General features: G+C 36.2%; 1 protein-coding gene across 1 annotated transcript in view; it reads right to left on the bottom strand.

Annotated features, from left to right (window-relative positions):
• Positions 1-16,165, bottom strand: part of GMCL1 (germ cell-less 1, spermatogenesis associated) — a 37,291-nt gene that overhangs the window by 4,914 nt on the left and 16,212 nt on the right. The window contains exons 8-13 of the mRNA XM_003984088.6: positions 14,243-14,333; positions 13,008-13,145; positions 10,602-10,671; positions 7,164-7,239; positions 2,464-2,609; positions 408-495 (exon numbers count right to left, since the gene is read on the bottom strand). Coding sequence (XP_003984137.1) covers positions 408-495; positions 2,464-2,609; positions 7,164-7,239; positions 10,602-10,671; positions 13,008-13,145; positions 14,243-14,333 — 609 coding nt within the window. The remainder of the gene's footprint in view (positions 1-407; positions 496-2,463; positions 2,610-7,163; positions 7,240-10,601; positions 10,672-13,007; positions 13,146-14,242; positions 14,334-16,165) is intronic.

Here is a 16,165-nt window from a genome sequence, read left to right as displayed (position 1 = left end):
AATGTTCTTTTAACATACAGGAGCTATGGAGACACACTGGGTTACCTTCATGGTGTTTGCTATTAATGTATAAATAAATGCATTTATGCACAAATGGATAAAGCAATTAAAATTCATAACTTTTGGGGGAAGATATTCAGGGTAAACAATTATTTCTCTATTATCAGCTTTCCCTTGCCCCTCAAATCAAAACTGAGTTTTCTTTTTTACACTTAGTTACAAGTCTTAGTTACACTTCTAATAATATGGGAGTAAATTATGCATAAGTGAACATGGTGCTTCCATCTCTACCTTCAAAAAAACTGTAAACTGATTTTTAAATCAAATGTTAATTCTTTAAGAATTTTCAAAAGAGGATTCAAAAGACAAATACTATAACCAAACAACAGAAAAGTAATCAGACATACCTGATCTTTCTCAAGTGTAAGTATTTGATAGCCAGTTGTTCTACTACAGATTAGTTTTCCACTACTATCAAAAGAGGCTAAGCGTAATCTAGGATTAAAAAAAAACAACACAAATAAAAAAATAAACATATGATTTTTTTAGGATTTTATTTTTAAGTAATCTCTACACCCAGTGTAGGGCTCAAACCCACAACCTCGAGATCAAGAGTTGCATGCCCCACCAACTGAGCCAGCCAGGTGCCCTTAAACATGATTTTTAAAACCACAGATTAATTTTAACAAGCCCTCCCCCTCACTTTAATATTTACCTTTATCTTCCATATTCTTTTATATGATAAAAGATTTTTAAGTCTTTTCACATTCTAAACTGATCCTCTTTAGATTTATAGCTTGTGCTATTATACATATCTAAGATAGAAAATAATTTATAAATGTCTTTATTGTAAATATACATAAAATTTACCATTTTAACCATTTTTAAGTGGATAGTTCTCAGCATTAAATACATCCCCAGTGTTTTGCAATCATCACTGCCATCCATCTCCAGAACCTTTTCATCTTCCCACCTGAAACTTTGTATCCAGTAAACACGAATTCCCCATTTTCCCTTACCTCAGCCCCTAACAACCACCATTGTACTTGCTCTGTGAACCTGTCTATTCTAGGTACCATGAGTGGAATCATATAACATTTGTTCTTTTGTGACTGGTTTATTTCACTTAACACAAGGTCACCAAGGTTCATGTTGTAGCATGTTTAAGAATTTCCTTCCATTTTAAGGCTGAATAATATTCCATTGTAGGTATGGACAGTATCTACACAGGTATCTGTTGATTGGCACTTTGGTTGCTTCCAACTTTTGGCCATTGTGAATAATGCTGCTATGAAGATGAATGTACCAGGTTCATGATGAATGTATGAAGATGATCTGTCCCAGTCCCTGCTTTTGGGTAAATACCCAGAAGAGAAATTGCTGGTTCATATGGTAATTCTGTTTAATTTTTTGAGGAAATGTCACTTCATTTTCCATAAAGCATACACCATTTTACATTTCCACTAACAAGGCACAAAAGTTCAATTTCCTCACATCCTCATCAACACTTGTTTTGCTTTGTTTTTGATAACAGCCATCCTAATGAGTCTGGAAGTATCTAATTGTGGCTTTGATTTTTATTTCTCTGATTAGTGATCTTTCAAAGATGAAACAATGCGCATTGGCCATCTGTATATATTCTTCGGAGAAATGTTTATGTAAGTCCTGTCCATGTTTGAATGGGGTTGTTTATTTTTTTGTTGTGGAGTTTCAGGAGTTCTCTAGATACTCTGAATAGTAACTCCTTATCAGACACATGGTTAACAAATATTTTCTCCCATTTCATGGGTTGCCTTTTTACTCTGGCGACAGTGTCTTTTAATATACAAGAGCTTTTAATTTTGATGAAGTCCAATTTATTTTTTTCTTTTGTGGCCTGTGCTTCAGTGTCATGTTGAAGAAATCAATGCCAAATTCAATGTCAACAAGCTTTCCCCCTATGTTTTCTTCCAAGAGTTTTAGTTTATCTCTTATGTTTAGGTCTTTGATCCATTTTGAGTTAACGTAAGCATAAATATATGACTTTAAAAAATCTGTTCATTAAGCTATTTTCCAATTTGTCAGCATCCTCTCCAGAAAGACAGCCAGCTCAACTAGCAAAGTTGGACATTTGAAATCCCATAGGGTGAAGGACAATACCAGACATGTTTTCCTGGAAAAATACCGTGCTGAATTTCCAGTTTGGACCTTTTATTTGCAAGAACAGCAGCAAGGTAACAGCTTTAAGTCTAGTTATCAATCCCATATCATTCATATGCCAGCCTACTCTTTCTGACATACTAGATCCAGACTTTTTGATTTTGATTATTACTAACACCTCACAGGAATGGAGCTTTATTATTTCCTTGCACATTCATATATATTGTATTACCAAAACTCTACTATTGTTGGTGTAAATTGTCAGGTTTTATTTCATTTTTTTCCCCCCTAGAGGAGGAGTGTGGCAGGGAAATTTCATCCTACCGAAATGCTATGCTCCTTCGAGGTTGTAAACTGACAGATCCACTACACGGCTGATTCAGTGTATTACGTTTGAAAATGATGTATCGATTGGTGTAAGTTACAAGCAGGTCAAAGCCGAAGTTAAAACCAGTCCACCGCCAGCAGTACTAAGAAATATAAAAGAGAAAGATTTACTTCAGTTCATCATACTAGCAAGTCACAAATTAGAAGTTCAAAATGTCTTTTCTTTCTCTGCCTCATTCCAAATATTTCTCTCATGGGTCCCTTTCCCTTAAAGCTTACCACACAGAATATATCTGTGAAGATATATAAAGGCTTATCACACAGGCATAGTATATTTCAAAGCCAGAAAAGCAGGCTCTATGGTCATCATTCTTTAAGGGACTTTCCTAATACCACCTCTTCATGATCTGTTTCGTTCTCTCTCCACACTGTAATTCCATCATAAGAAATATAGCTTTTTGGGGTGCTTGGGTGGCTCAGTTGGTTAAGTGTTTGACTTTTGATTTCAGCTCAGGTCATGATCTCACAGTTCATGAGTTTGAGCCCCACATCGGGCTCTGTGCTGACAGTGTGGAGCCTGCTTGGGATTCTCTCTCTCTCTCTCTGCCCCTACCCTGCTTGCTATCTCTCTCAAAAATAAATAAACAAAAAATTAAAAAAAGAAAGAAATATGACTTTTCACTGCAACTCTAAGTAGGTATAGCTTAGGGGGCTGGGAGGTTAATGGAGGTAATAAGAACCCATTAAAATCTACCTTTAAAAACACCCTAAATTTCTTAAATATCTAACCAACAGAGTCACGACTGAGTTATTTATTTTTTTAAGTTTATTTAGGAATTTCTGCACCCAACGTGGGGCTTGAACTCATGACCCAGAGATCAAGAGTTGTATGCTCTTCCGACTGAGCCAGCCAGGCACCCCACAACTGAGTTATTTTAAATACCATCATGAGGTTCACAAGTTTTTTGTTTAATCTATCACCTAATAGTTAATGAGAGACTATGAAGTGATGTGGTATTAGGTATAGCAAAGGAAAGTTAGGGCTTCAAGTATTTGGTTGACACTCTGAATTACAACATTAATTCAACAGTTCACAGATACTTACTGAGCACATATCCTGTGCCAAGTACGGCTCTAGGCTGAATAGCAGTAAGTTTCTGTCCTGGGAAATGTGTATTTGAATATGTGTATATGTTTGTGTGGAAGGAATTGATGGAATGGAATGGAAGAGAACAAAACAGAATAGACTGTCAGGAGAGAGTGACACAGTAGAGAAGGGGAGCTTGTAGCTGGGGAGCCTACTGGTTCAGACAGGTGGTCAGAGAAAGTCTAAGGTGATACTAGGTGAGCAAGGCCCTGAGTCAACTAAGGAGTAGATCAGTAACTATCTGGGGAAAGAGTGACTTAGGCAAAGAGAACCACAAGTACAAAGCTCTGGAGATAAAAACATGCTTGACATATCTGAAGAACAGCAAAAAGGGCTATGTGACTAGGGCAATCACTTAGGTAGACAGAAGATGGGGATGAGTTCAGAGAGTCAGCTGGGGGCCAGAAAACGTAGGGCTTAGTAGTCCACAGTAAGGACATGGATTTCTTCTGAGTGCATAAGAGGCTCATGGAAAGTTTTGGGGAAGGACGTAACACCATCTAACTTACATTTACAAAAGATGACTTTGGCTGTTGTAAGGATAATAGAACGTAGAAGGGCAAGAGTAAAAACAGGGAGAGCAGTTGTGAGGCTACTACAATAGTTCAGGCAAGAGATAATAGTGGCTTGGACTTGGGTGGTAGTGGCAGACATGCTTAGAATGTATTTCAAAAGTAGAGTCTGGAGGAACTTTTTATGAACACCAGGTGTGGTATTGAAGAGAGAAGAATCCAAAGTTTGGAGCTTGCTTATTCAATGGATTAACAGAGGGGCCATTTGTGGGTTAGAGAATTACTTGGGAAGGAGAAAGTTTGGGGGTGAAAATCAAAGAGTTCAGCTTGGGACTATTATACTCAAGATGCTATAAGGATTCTGAGAAAGTTGTCAAGTGGGTAGCTGCTATATAAGTCATCAGTGTAAAGTCATAGGAAGTAGATGAGATCACTCCAGAGTGAGCACAGACAGAGAAGAAGTCCAAGTACCCAGCCTTAAGTCATGCCAACATCTGTTGAGAAAGAGAAGGATGCAGGCGAAGGCTTGAAAGACTTAGAAGGAGCAACCAATGAACGGGGAAGAAAACCAGCAGAACACACTGTCCTGAAAGTCAAATAAGAGAAAAACCCCAAGAGTGAGTGCAGATATGTCATGTTGCCCAGAGCTTTTGGAAAAAGCTTTTAAAACTGCTTATTTGGCAATGTGGAAATAACTGACAACAAACAGCATGGCAGTTTCACTGGAATTTACTGGGATAAATGAATTGGAGTGAATTCAAGAGAGCATCAAAAAACAGGAAGTATAGACAAATATGGGCCACATTTTTAAATGAGTTTTTTGCTTAAAAGAGATGCAGAGATATGGAGCGCTGGGGTGGGGTGGGGGGAAAGAATGTGGGGTCAGGGTGTGGTCCCAGATGGGTGGTGGTAGAGTATGTTATATGCTAAGTGAGAATGACGCAGTAGAAGAGAAAAACTGAAAGGTTCTGAATAGGTGAAAAGGGATGGAGTTTGCAATGAGGGGAGGGGATGGATGGTTCATCCATTCTGATAGGAGGAAAAGCACAGCACACAGGTACAGCTGCAGGTAGACTGGCAGAACTGTTTGGTAGGTGGATGGATAGGTTCTCTTCCTACTGCTATTATTTTCTGAGTGATGAAAGAAACAAGGTCATCAGATTAAGAATAAGGCAGGTAGCACTGCCCCTTCTGAGAAGGTCTAAGAGGTACTCAAAGAATGGCAGGATAAATTCACTAGGGAAATGAAGATCACCATGCAGCACTAAAGACCCGTTTCAAGTTTACAGTTACAACCATTCAAGTGAAACCTGTGGGGTACGCTGTTTTTCTTTAATCGTATTTAGCTGTCTGGAAGCAAGAAAGTTAGGATTTAACAAGAATTGGGGTTTAGCCAGCTAAGTTTGACAGAGTAAAAAGGGAAGTTAAGACTATTAGCCAGGGACCAATTTTAAGATGGAACATAAAATGTAAGTAAAGAAAAGTAGGGATGGGGTGAGAGGATAATGGGAAAAAAGGAGTAAGAACAATGTGTTGTACATCCCTGTGGAGTTCAACAATTGCTGGGAGTCCAGGTACTAGAGAGTGTTAGAAAGATAAAAAGAAGTGGAGTCTAAAAATGGTATACTTGAAAAGGTGATTTTGAAGGGGGTGTATTATTTAGTAGTGCAAAAACTGAGGATATGCTTCCAGGAAATGGGTGCCTGAGGTAGGGTAGAGCATAAGATCACAGTGGGGAAGACAGTCAAAAATCACCAAGACTGACAACAAGAACAGGGATAAACGCAGATAGCCCAGTGCATGATGGCTATAGTAAGTAGTGAGTAGTGTAGTAGAAAGCGCATGCTTCAAAGGAGCTGTGGTTCAATTAGGCATGAGGGAGGCACAAGGTCTGGAAGAGGCAACAAGGAAGACTAAGGAATAAAGAAGACACCTACCTATTCCCCTTTCATATGCTGTTCACACATCACAATTATGAATGCAAACATAAAATAATTAACTTCTAAAAACAAAAAAGTTAAAATGAGGGAAAATCTGGGAGAAAAATAACTGAATGGTTACCTAAATTAGGCTGAATGATTTTTTTAACATGTTTTTAATGTTTATTTTTTGAGAGAGAGATAGCAGATGAGAGAGCAGAAAGAGAGGGAGACACAGAAACCGAAGCAGGCTCCAGGCTCTGAGCTGTCAGCACAGAGCCCAATGTGGGGCTCGAACTCATGGACTGTGAGATCATGACCTGAGCTGCAGTCGGACATTTAACCGACTGAGCCACCCAGGTGCCCCAGGCTGAATGATTTCTTAAGATGACAATTATAATTAGAATGGGATTTTTAAAAAATGTAGTTCATGTCCTATTAAAATCAATTTAATGAGTCACAGTTAGCTTTTAAAAAAGTTAAATACAAAATAGGATCTTTGGACACAGCAGCAGTAGATACTGTTTCATAATACTTTTGTTTCATTTATATACACTTACATATGGTAATGAAAAATATGAAAAAAATGAAAAAATGAAAAAAAATGAAAAAGTCTAAATGTGGGTAGCAATCAAAGGGTTTGAGTGTCTTTTTTTTGTTTGTTTTTATTTTTGTTTAATACAATTTATTGTCAAGTTGCCTAACATACAGTGTATACAGTGTGCTCTTGGTTTTGGGGGTAGATTCCCATGATTTGATTCATCGCTTACATACAACACCCAGTGCTCATTGAATGTCAGTGATTTAGGGTACTTATACAAAGAATGGACTTTTAAGATTACATAAAAGCTTCCATATAATTTCTTATTTATTGCAATTTCTGGATTGCTGAGGGATTCTCTAGGCCTCTTAGCTGGACACAGAAAGCTCAACATTCTCATGCAGGGCTGAATAATCAATTACCACTGAGCACCTAACTCCTTGCCTAGGAGATCATGGTATAGAAACTGTACCAAAAAGCTCTGAGGTATCGCAGATGTCATGATTGTTACTGAAAGTGTATTTTGCACTAATAGCACAATTTTCATGAAAATATTAAGAGTCTTAGCCCATGCTTACCTCACCATCTTTGGCAAGCTTTCTACCACACCTCATGCTATTTCCCTCTAGTTCTTCTTTATTGATTTCTTGAGGCCTAGAAATACACATAAGATGTAAAATCTCACAAAAATAGGCAATAGTTTAAATAAAGAATAAGATTACAAGAAGAGAAAAACTTGCTAACAGATATAAAAATACCTTTTTGTGGTATAAAATTAGAATATACTGATTAAATTTAGTCCATTGCCTTTGCTAAATTAAAAAAAAAAAAATTAAACTTTAATGTTTCATTTATTGCCCTGACTTCTAGAATACTTTTATTAGGGCTCAGCTAAACCAGAGAAGGGGGGGGGGGGAGGAAATCTATAAGAAATTGTGCTCATCAAGAAAATAAAACACTTAAAAGTCTAACTATTAAGCAAAATAAGTTAAAATCTATTATTTAAGATGTGACTTGGTATTAACTACCATTGGACATTACTGTTTCACATCCAAGCCATCTTTTATGCAGTATAACCATGCAAATTCAGTATTTAATATTAACAGCTGTAGAATTTTATCAATTGATCTTTACTTGGTTCCCTACTTTAAAAACCTTAATCAACTAAGAGAAACTTGGTATTTCAAGTTATGATAAGAAAAGGCCATTATTATTAGCTTGGAGTTCCAAATGATAAAAGTAATACAATACATTCACCATAGGCAACATTTATTAAGTGCTTAGAAACTCATCAAATTAAAATACTGAAACAAATACATAAAAAATAAATGTAAAAAAAAAAACTAATAAAACACATCCTCAACACCCAAGAGTTCAGTCTAGTAGAGAACTAAAGACATAAGTAATAATTGCAATAATGCGGAGAGAGTTGTGATGTTAGGAGCATGAAGAAAGCACAGATTTACTGTCTGGGATTAGAGGGGAGATCTTCACAGAGAAGAGAGTTTGTTGGCATAGAGATCAGAAGTGGATTCTATGCAGGGGAAGGGCATCCCAGGTAGAAGGAATAGTAGGTAAAAAGAATGTGGAGCATAAAAGAATACCAAATGTATGAACCAGAGCCTAAGATGAGCATGAGAGGAAACGAAGTAAAAGATATTTGGGTTATTTTTATATTTTATGAGGAAAAATTTCAAACAAAAAGATAAATAAAATAGTATAATGAGCCACATTTTCTCACCATCTAGCTTCAGTACTCTTGTTTCAATTTTACTCCAAGCCCACTATTCCCCACATCCCTCCTGACTGATCATTTTGAGGCTAATCCTCCAGACATCACATCCTTTAATCTGTGAATAGTTCAGAATGTATTTTTTTCAAATGTTTATTTTTGAGAGAGAGAGAGAGAGAGAGAAAGAGAGAGAGAGAGAGAGAGAGAGAGAGAGAACAAACGCGCCGGGGAAGGGCAGAGAGAGAGAGGGAGACATAGAATCCGAAGCAGGCTCCAAGCTCAGCTGTCAGCACACAGCCCTATGGAAGGCCTGAACCCACAAACTGTAAGATCATGACCTGAGCTGAAGCTGTGGGCTTAACCCACTGAGCTACCGAGGCGCCCCTCAGAATGTATTTCTTAAAGATGGGGACTTTTAAAATACGTTAACATAATATATATCACACACAAAGAATAACAATTGTCCCTGTCATCAAATCTCTGGACATATTTAAGCAGGGAAGTGACACAATTGTATTTCTGCTTCAGAAAGATAACCTGTTGGAAATGTGGAAGAGTATGGAAGAGGAGAACCCTGGAGATAGACTTTATTAGATTAGAACCTAACATCCAGAAAATACACTGTCTTCCTCACGTTAGTAGCTCTGCAGCAGTGAGCAGATGCTCTGTATCTGTGAAACAGAGCAAATCATTGGGTTACTACAAGCATACATACACTTCTGAGGGGAGGAAACCTACTTTTTTCAGCTCAGTCTCTTAGGTCAGACTCTACATTGAACTCAGTAAAGATACAGATGAGGAAAATCTTGAAAAATAAGAACACTCAACATTTCAAAACTGGATACAAAAGAAGTAGGATGATTTTGAAAATATTTCATACATTATAAAATGCTTTGAATCTGAATTCCATTAAATAGTTAACTTCCTTTTTTTGTTATTTCTATTTCAACAATCTGACTTTATTTGTGCAGGATAAGTATGCTGTGACTATATATGGAGAAAGATGGAATATAAATTATAAATAAAATAGAAACTAAGAGTCCTGGATAACAACCTCATAATCATTACCATGAGTTTGTGTAACACTTTCATATACTCACTGTTTGAATATAAACATAACTAGGTCATATATTTTAGAAAGTTTTTTGGTGTATAAAAATTAGCTAAAACAGGGGCACCTGGGTGGCTCAGTTGGTTGAGCGTCAGACTCTTGATTTTGGGTCAGGTCATGATCTCATGGTTTGTGGGTTCGAGCCCTGCACAGGGCTCTGCACTGACAGTGACGGGCCTGCTTGGGATTCTCTCTCTCTCCCTCTCTCTGCCCTTCCCCTGCTCTAGTTATCTCTCTCTCTCAAAAATAAATAAATAAATAAACGTTAAAAAAAAAAATGTTTTAAAAGAAGTGAGGAGCAAAAAAGGTCAAACTTTTTTTTTTTTAACATTTATTTTTGGGAAAGAGAGAGAGAGAAAGCACGAGTGGGAGAGGGCCAGAAAGCAGACAGAGGATCTGAAGCAGGCTCCGTGCAATGAGCACACAACAGTGGAGCTTGAATGACTTGAGCCAAAATTCAGAGTTGGTCGCTTAACCAACTGAGCCACTCAGCCACCCCAAAAGGCCAAACTTAAGGCCTCTTCCATATACACTCATGGATGGATTGTCTCCTCACACAGCCTACACCAGAGAGCTAGTATAAAGATCAAATAATAAATGTGGAAGTACTTCTATGAACTGCAAAGCACTTTCAAAGAACAGATAATCTGCTTTCCCTTAAAATGAAGAAAACAGAAATATTTTGTGTGTCATATGCTTTTGGGGTTACAGTTACAGAGGCCTTGTAACTGGATTATGTTAATTCATTTCAGACTCAAAGGTCTTCAAAAACACCTATTAGTTAATAAAAATTAATCATAATTTCCCACTACCACAAAATAAGGAAATTAGCTTTACCTATTATATAAATATGAAAATCATGCTTTGTGAAAGCATTATTCTAAGCAATATTTAAATATGTTGAAAGAAAATCATAACATTAGGTGAAACAAAGTATATGAATTATTCAATTTTTACAAATATAGCAAATGACTATTCAAACATTCCATTAATTGATCAGAAAGATATTAATAATATGGATAATGTTATAGAAATGTAAGAATAAAAGTTGATTAATAATCTTTTCTCTAACACCTCTTGATTTTTCAATACAATAAATGCATTTAAAAATTCATAGCATAGCAGAAGTTTCTTTTTTTTTTAATGAACAATGATATCATCTAATATACTTACCCCACCTCACTGTCTTGTTCTGCCCGAAGCATAGCAAGCCACTGCTGTTTGTACACAGAAGATAGCCATTCTAAGATACAAAAATAAACAAAGACAAGAATGGTAAATGTGGAAGAACATAAAGCATTTAAAAATTTTAAGAAGTTGATAAAATTGTTACCACTTCTAAAGTCAAGTTTAAAATAGAAAGCAATAAAGCTGGTAGTTTATATTCTACAAATATGCTATAACAATGTGGCTTAATGATTTTTAGAGTGGTAAATGTTATTTTGCTTTGCTTTAAGATGGACTTTGCTTAGATTACATGCATTTAAACTAGAATTTAAATCTTTAGTAGATTTAAAGTAGATTAAAGAAAGTAGATTCTTGCATTTAATAGTTTCTTTTTCATAGCTCATATTAATTTTTATGAGAAACATATCCAAAGTAGTATTTTGTTTTTATATAACTTTTAATAGAAGAAAGCTGAATATTAAATTGTATCTTTATTAAATTACCTAAAAATAATTGCTAATTAATGGGAGATAAACCATCTCTGAATTATCAGATCAATCATGCATAGTCAAAAATAATTTTGGCATATCAGATTTAGGTAACTCATTAAAAAGACATTTTAAGTTATTATAAATGGAATAAAAGTTATATTTTTCCTTTAACAAGCATACAATTTTTTTTCCGTAAGTCTTGGTAAACTGAAATTTTATTTTAAAAAATTTACTAAAGGGGCGCCTGGGTGACTCAGTCAGTTAAGCCCCTGACTCCTGATGGCAGCTCAGGTCATATCACAGCTCGTGGGTTTAAGCTCCGCATCAGGCTCCATGCTGAATGTGGAGCCTGCTTGGGATTCTCTCTTTCTCTGGCTCTCTCAAAAGAAATAAATAAACAACAACAACAAAAAACTTAAAAAAATTTGTTAAAAATATAGGTAGAATTGGCTTAGTACCATATTTGGTTTTCTGTTCTTATTTAATCCCAACCAAATGAACGGTTTTTCTACTTTTTTAAGTTAAATGATTTCTCAATCTCTACATGAAGGAAGAAGGCAAACCCTAGTGTGACTAAAATCTGGATTTTCACTTCTAAATCTCCACTCAAAAAAGGTATCCAGACGATTTGCACTGAATTATTGGTATCTCTCTTTAAACCTCTCTAGAAAACACACTTTGAATGTTTCTCTCAAAATATCCTTACTATTATGCAGAAAACTGCTAAATATCTAGGCCACAGATCATTTGTCTTCAGTAGGTAAAGACTAGAAGTAAAGTTTATGTGAGTCAGTATACACATATACACACTCTGTATCTTGCTGGAATGCATTCTGATTTTTAAATTCTTTTCTAATGTATTTTATAAAAAAAAAGAAGAGTTGATCCTTTCTCATTAAAATAGATTTCTCAACTCACTAATGGTTATGCCTATAGTTTAAAATGCATTGATCTAGAGAAACAATATGTTTTTCATGATCCATTTATAAAATTGGAATGAAAGGGTTATACATATATATTCTCAAATATCATGTAAGATACAGCCCATGAAAATGTCTTAAAATTTAATTTTAGGGGTGGCTGCTCAGTCGGTTAAGCATCTAACTTTGGCTTAGGTCATGATCTCATGGTTCATGAGTTCAAGCCCCACGTTGGGCTCTGTGCTGACAGCTCAGAGCCTGGAGCCTGCTTCAGATTCTGTCTCCCCCTCTCTCTCTGCCCCTCCCCCTGGCCCGCACTGTGTGTGTGTGTGTGTGTGTGTGTGTGTGTGTGTGTGTGTGTGTGTGTCTCAAAAATAAACATTACAAAATTTTTTTAATTTAATTTTAAAATTTAAGATTCTCACAACCTTTGAATAATCTCCTTTAGAACTAAAAGCACTTCAACAAGTTAAAAAAATGGGTACGTAGTTTTGTCTCCCTTTTCTTGCCTTAATCTAAATGAGTAAAAAGCTGAACTGGAAATCTTTCTAGTCACTGGTAGTTCATCCAGCAGCCCAAAAGGAAGTCCACAGAACACGGTTCAAATGCAATGTTGAGAAAAAAGAATCCCTGCTAAAGTGAGTTTGAGAAATATGGGATGAAAGTAAATAAAACAGGTTCATCATTATATTCTTATTTTTTTTAAGTTTATTTATTTTGAGAGAGAGAGAGACAGCAGGAGTGGGGAAAGGGGCAGAGAAAGAGGAAGAGAGAGAGAATCCCAAGCAGGCTCTGCCCTGCCAGCATGGAGCCCAATGAGGGGCTAGAACTCAGGAACCGTGAGACCATGACCTGAACCAAAATCGAGAGTTGGACACTTAACCTACTGAACCACCCAGGCACCCTGATAATTTCTATTTATTATTCTTTTCAATGACGTAGAGTACGATTACAATCAGAAAGATGTCACTTAAAATCATAATTCCATCATGTTCTCTTACCTGAAGGTACTAGAGAATCTTGTTCAATAATTCTTGCAGAGGCCAAATCACTGATAATATACTGTAACCTTAAATGCCTGAATACTGACACAAATGGTTTTCCCTGCTCAGTTTCCAGGAAGGCCATACCTTCAAAATCTACAAAAAACAATTTAAATAGGCATTCTTTTCAAATCTATTTATTTTATCCTTAAATGTTTTTAATACACACACACACACATCTATTAGAAAATAAGTAAGCTAGTTTTCAAAGATTATATAAACTTGAGGTGTATGGATAAAAACGTAGGGAGATTTAGGAAGTAGCTCCAGGAAATTAACTTTGGTCCCAAGTGACCCGTGGACTGAGATTTCAGTTGTGCACCTTATTTCTGGGGTTTGGAGCTTACAGTGCAGCAAGGTGGGAAAGAAGGCTGGAGAATAGTAGTTTGGGTTATGGTATCTCTCCAGAATCCCCTCTCCTAGGGACTGAGCACTCCACTGGAACTCCAGAGCTCAAATGCCAACCTGAAGGGTCTTCATAAGATACACAGGACATGGATTTGTCTCTTGGGATTCATCTAATTTATACTTTAGCTACATGAGATGAACACCATTAGTTAACACATTCACCCTCTTCAAACTAGAAAATAATATACAAAGACACTGCAGCCACTGATTTGCAACACATGGGTAGTGTTATTATTAAAGGAATTCACATTTATGAAGTACATGAATTTTTTTCCTTTAGGGAGAATTTAAGGATATTTCTAGAAAAATAGTTACTCTCAGTTGCATTCCAATGTGCTTTCATGAGTGCAAAGGAAAGGTCTAGAGTTACTACTATCAAACAGGAACTTGTGCATAAGCTCTAGCCTGTTTTCTACTAAACAAGGTATATGCATGGGAGCATACTCAGTCCTGTTGCTATTTAGGATAGGAGAAAAAAGTTGAGAATTGCTACTATAAACTAATCACAAGACATGTTGGTGATAAAATGGGAAAAATAATAGTTTGGGGGATCAAACTATGGTGGTAGTTCAAGGAGTAATAATTCAGTTAATATTTGGCAAAGCATTTTTCTTATCCAGCTTTAATTCTCTCAGTGTAAATTAGGGGCTGAATTAGATAACTGCTTAAAGTCCTCTCCAGACCTAAAATTCTCTAGGTCTACAAATAAGTTAGGACATGATTTTAATAAATTTCAACTTAAAAAGTCCCCTAAAACAAGTTCTAAATAAAGTTTTCAGGCATACCTTTTCTCCTCTTAGAAAACCAGACATCTGTTTCAGTCAAAAGCTGTTTTAAAGATCCATTCCATGAAGGCACAAGTTGAAGGAACATCCACTAGGTTGAAAAAGTAAATTTAAGAAAAAAATTACAAGATTTCACCAGGTTATGATTTTTTATTCAAACTGCTTCCACCTTAAAAAATAATATCTAAAAAGTTTAATTTCCAGTACATGCAATTGACAGAAGTAGAACTATCATATGACACACTTACAAGCTTTAAATTCATCATGGCATTAATCATGGTCCAATGATTAATGATTGAACTAAAAGTGTGTGAGAAGGAATAAACTAATTCCTGAAAAGTATTTAAGGCATCAAACAGTACACTCACACAATCAAAAGGTTTAATATACATATTACATTAGTAATTTTACACTAATTTATTCTACTAATTAACCAAATTTTGCTAAATATTGTATAAGATTATAAAAATAAATTAAACAAGGGAAAAAAGAGTTTCTTATTGTCTCATTATTGTCTTCTCACTCTTGAGACAGTATGTTAGGAGTAGTTAGGAGCATGGACTTTTAAATCCTGGACCTGCCAATCAACAGCTGGGCCAATTACCCAATTTCTCTGGGTCTTAATTTCTTCATTTGCAAAATGAGCATGAAACTTCATAGGGCACTGAAAGAATTTGTTACACAAAACAAGTGTAACATGTTTTGAATAGTGCCTGGCACATAGTAAGCACTTATCATTACTGGCATAAACGCAATTACAACAGGAAACAATGAATCCTACCAGTGGCTCAGAGATAGATACGGGCTGTCTACTCTTTCTTTAATGATTGCGTAACTTAGTTACTACACTTCCTTGAAAAAACAAAACAAAACAAAACAAAACAGTAACAGAATCTTATTCCTACCGCAAAACCAAACAATTGCCATGATACAACTTAGTGTCTCATTCCCAGATTTCAAAGCTGTGTTAAATGCAGACTTTGCTGCTGGGGACAAAGGGTTAAAGGCAAAATTATTAAGTGGGAAAAGCAGTAAGAGTAGGACTCACAAGACTTGGGTTCAGCCTCAAGTCTGCCACTTAAAAGCTATAAGAATTCTAAGTCTTATCATCTATAGAACAAGAATGATAGCCAATTTGTCTCTTTAGAGTTGTGAAAATAAAACTACGTTAAAAATGTTAAAACTTTTCAAAAGTATGAAGTGAAACATATACCTGAAGTGCAAATAAGGTCTTCAAGGAATGTCGACATTTTTTTCCTTTAAGTTTATTTATTTATTTATTTTGAGAGAGAGAGAGAGAGAGACAGCGTGAAGCAGGAGAGGGGCAGGGAGCGAGGGTGAGAGAGGATTCCAAGCAGGCCCCGCACTGTCCGCACAGAGCCTGATGCAGGGCTGGAACCCATGAACCATGAGATCATGACCTGAGCAGAAATCAAGAGTCGGATGCTTAACCGACTGAGCTACCCAGGTGTCCTAGAATGTTAACATTTTCTAGAAAAAGTATGAAAATTTCCTCATAAAGTCATTAATTCAACTAAAGCTCAACTTTGAAAACATTTCTGAAAACCATATAAAATATTTAACATTTGTATGTAAATAATAACAACATGTTTGTTGTTGAAAAGAATCTGGGAAAAAAAAAACAACCACATTCCTAGGATAGAAAAGTATGTGAAACCAAATAAAGGAACAGGATGGGAGCTCTCATGGCCCACCACTTGTTCTCAAGTGCAGACCCCAACAGGAAGAGAGGTATCTTGCATTCCCAATCGGAAGAGGCCTACTTTACTAGTCTAGCAAGAGAAAGAATTTTTCCCAGTGTAGCTATAAGATCAGCCAACAAGAAAATACCACAACTCAGACAACAAGGAACTCACTTTCCTCCAACCAACTTTCATTCAAAGCAGCCCCTCCCGACTTCCT

This window comes from Felis catus, chromosome A3 (assembly GCF_018350175.1).
Source record: "Felis catus isolate Fca126 chromosome A3, F.catus_Fca126_mat1.0, whole genome shotgun sequence".
Taxonomy (NCBI): domain Eukaryota; kingdom Metazoa; phylum Chordata; class Mammalia; order Carnivora; family Felidae; genus Felis; species Felis catus.
Note: the sequence above shows the minus strand (reverse complement) of the source record. Positions and strands in the feature narration are given on the sequence as shown.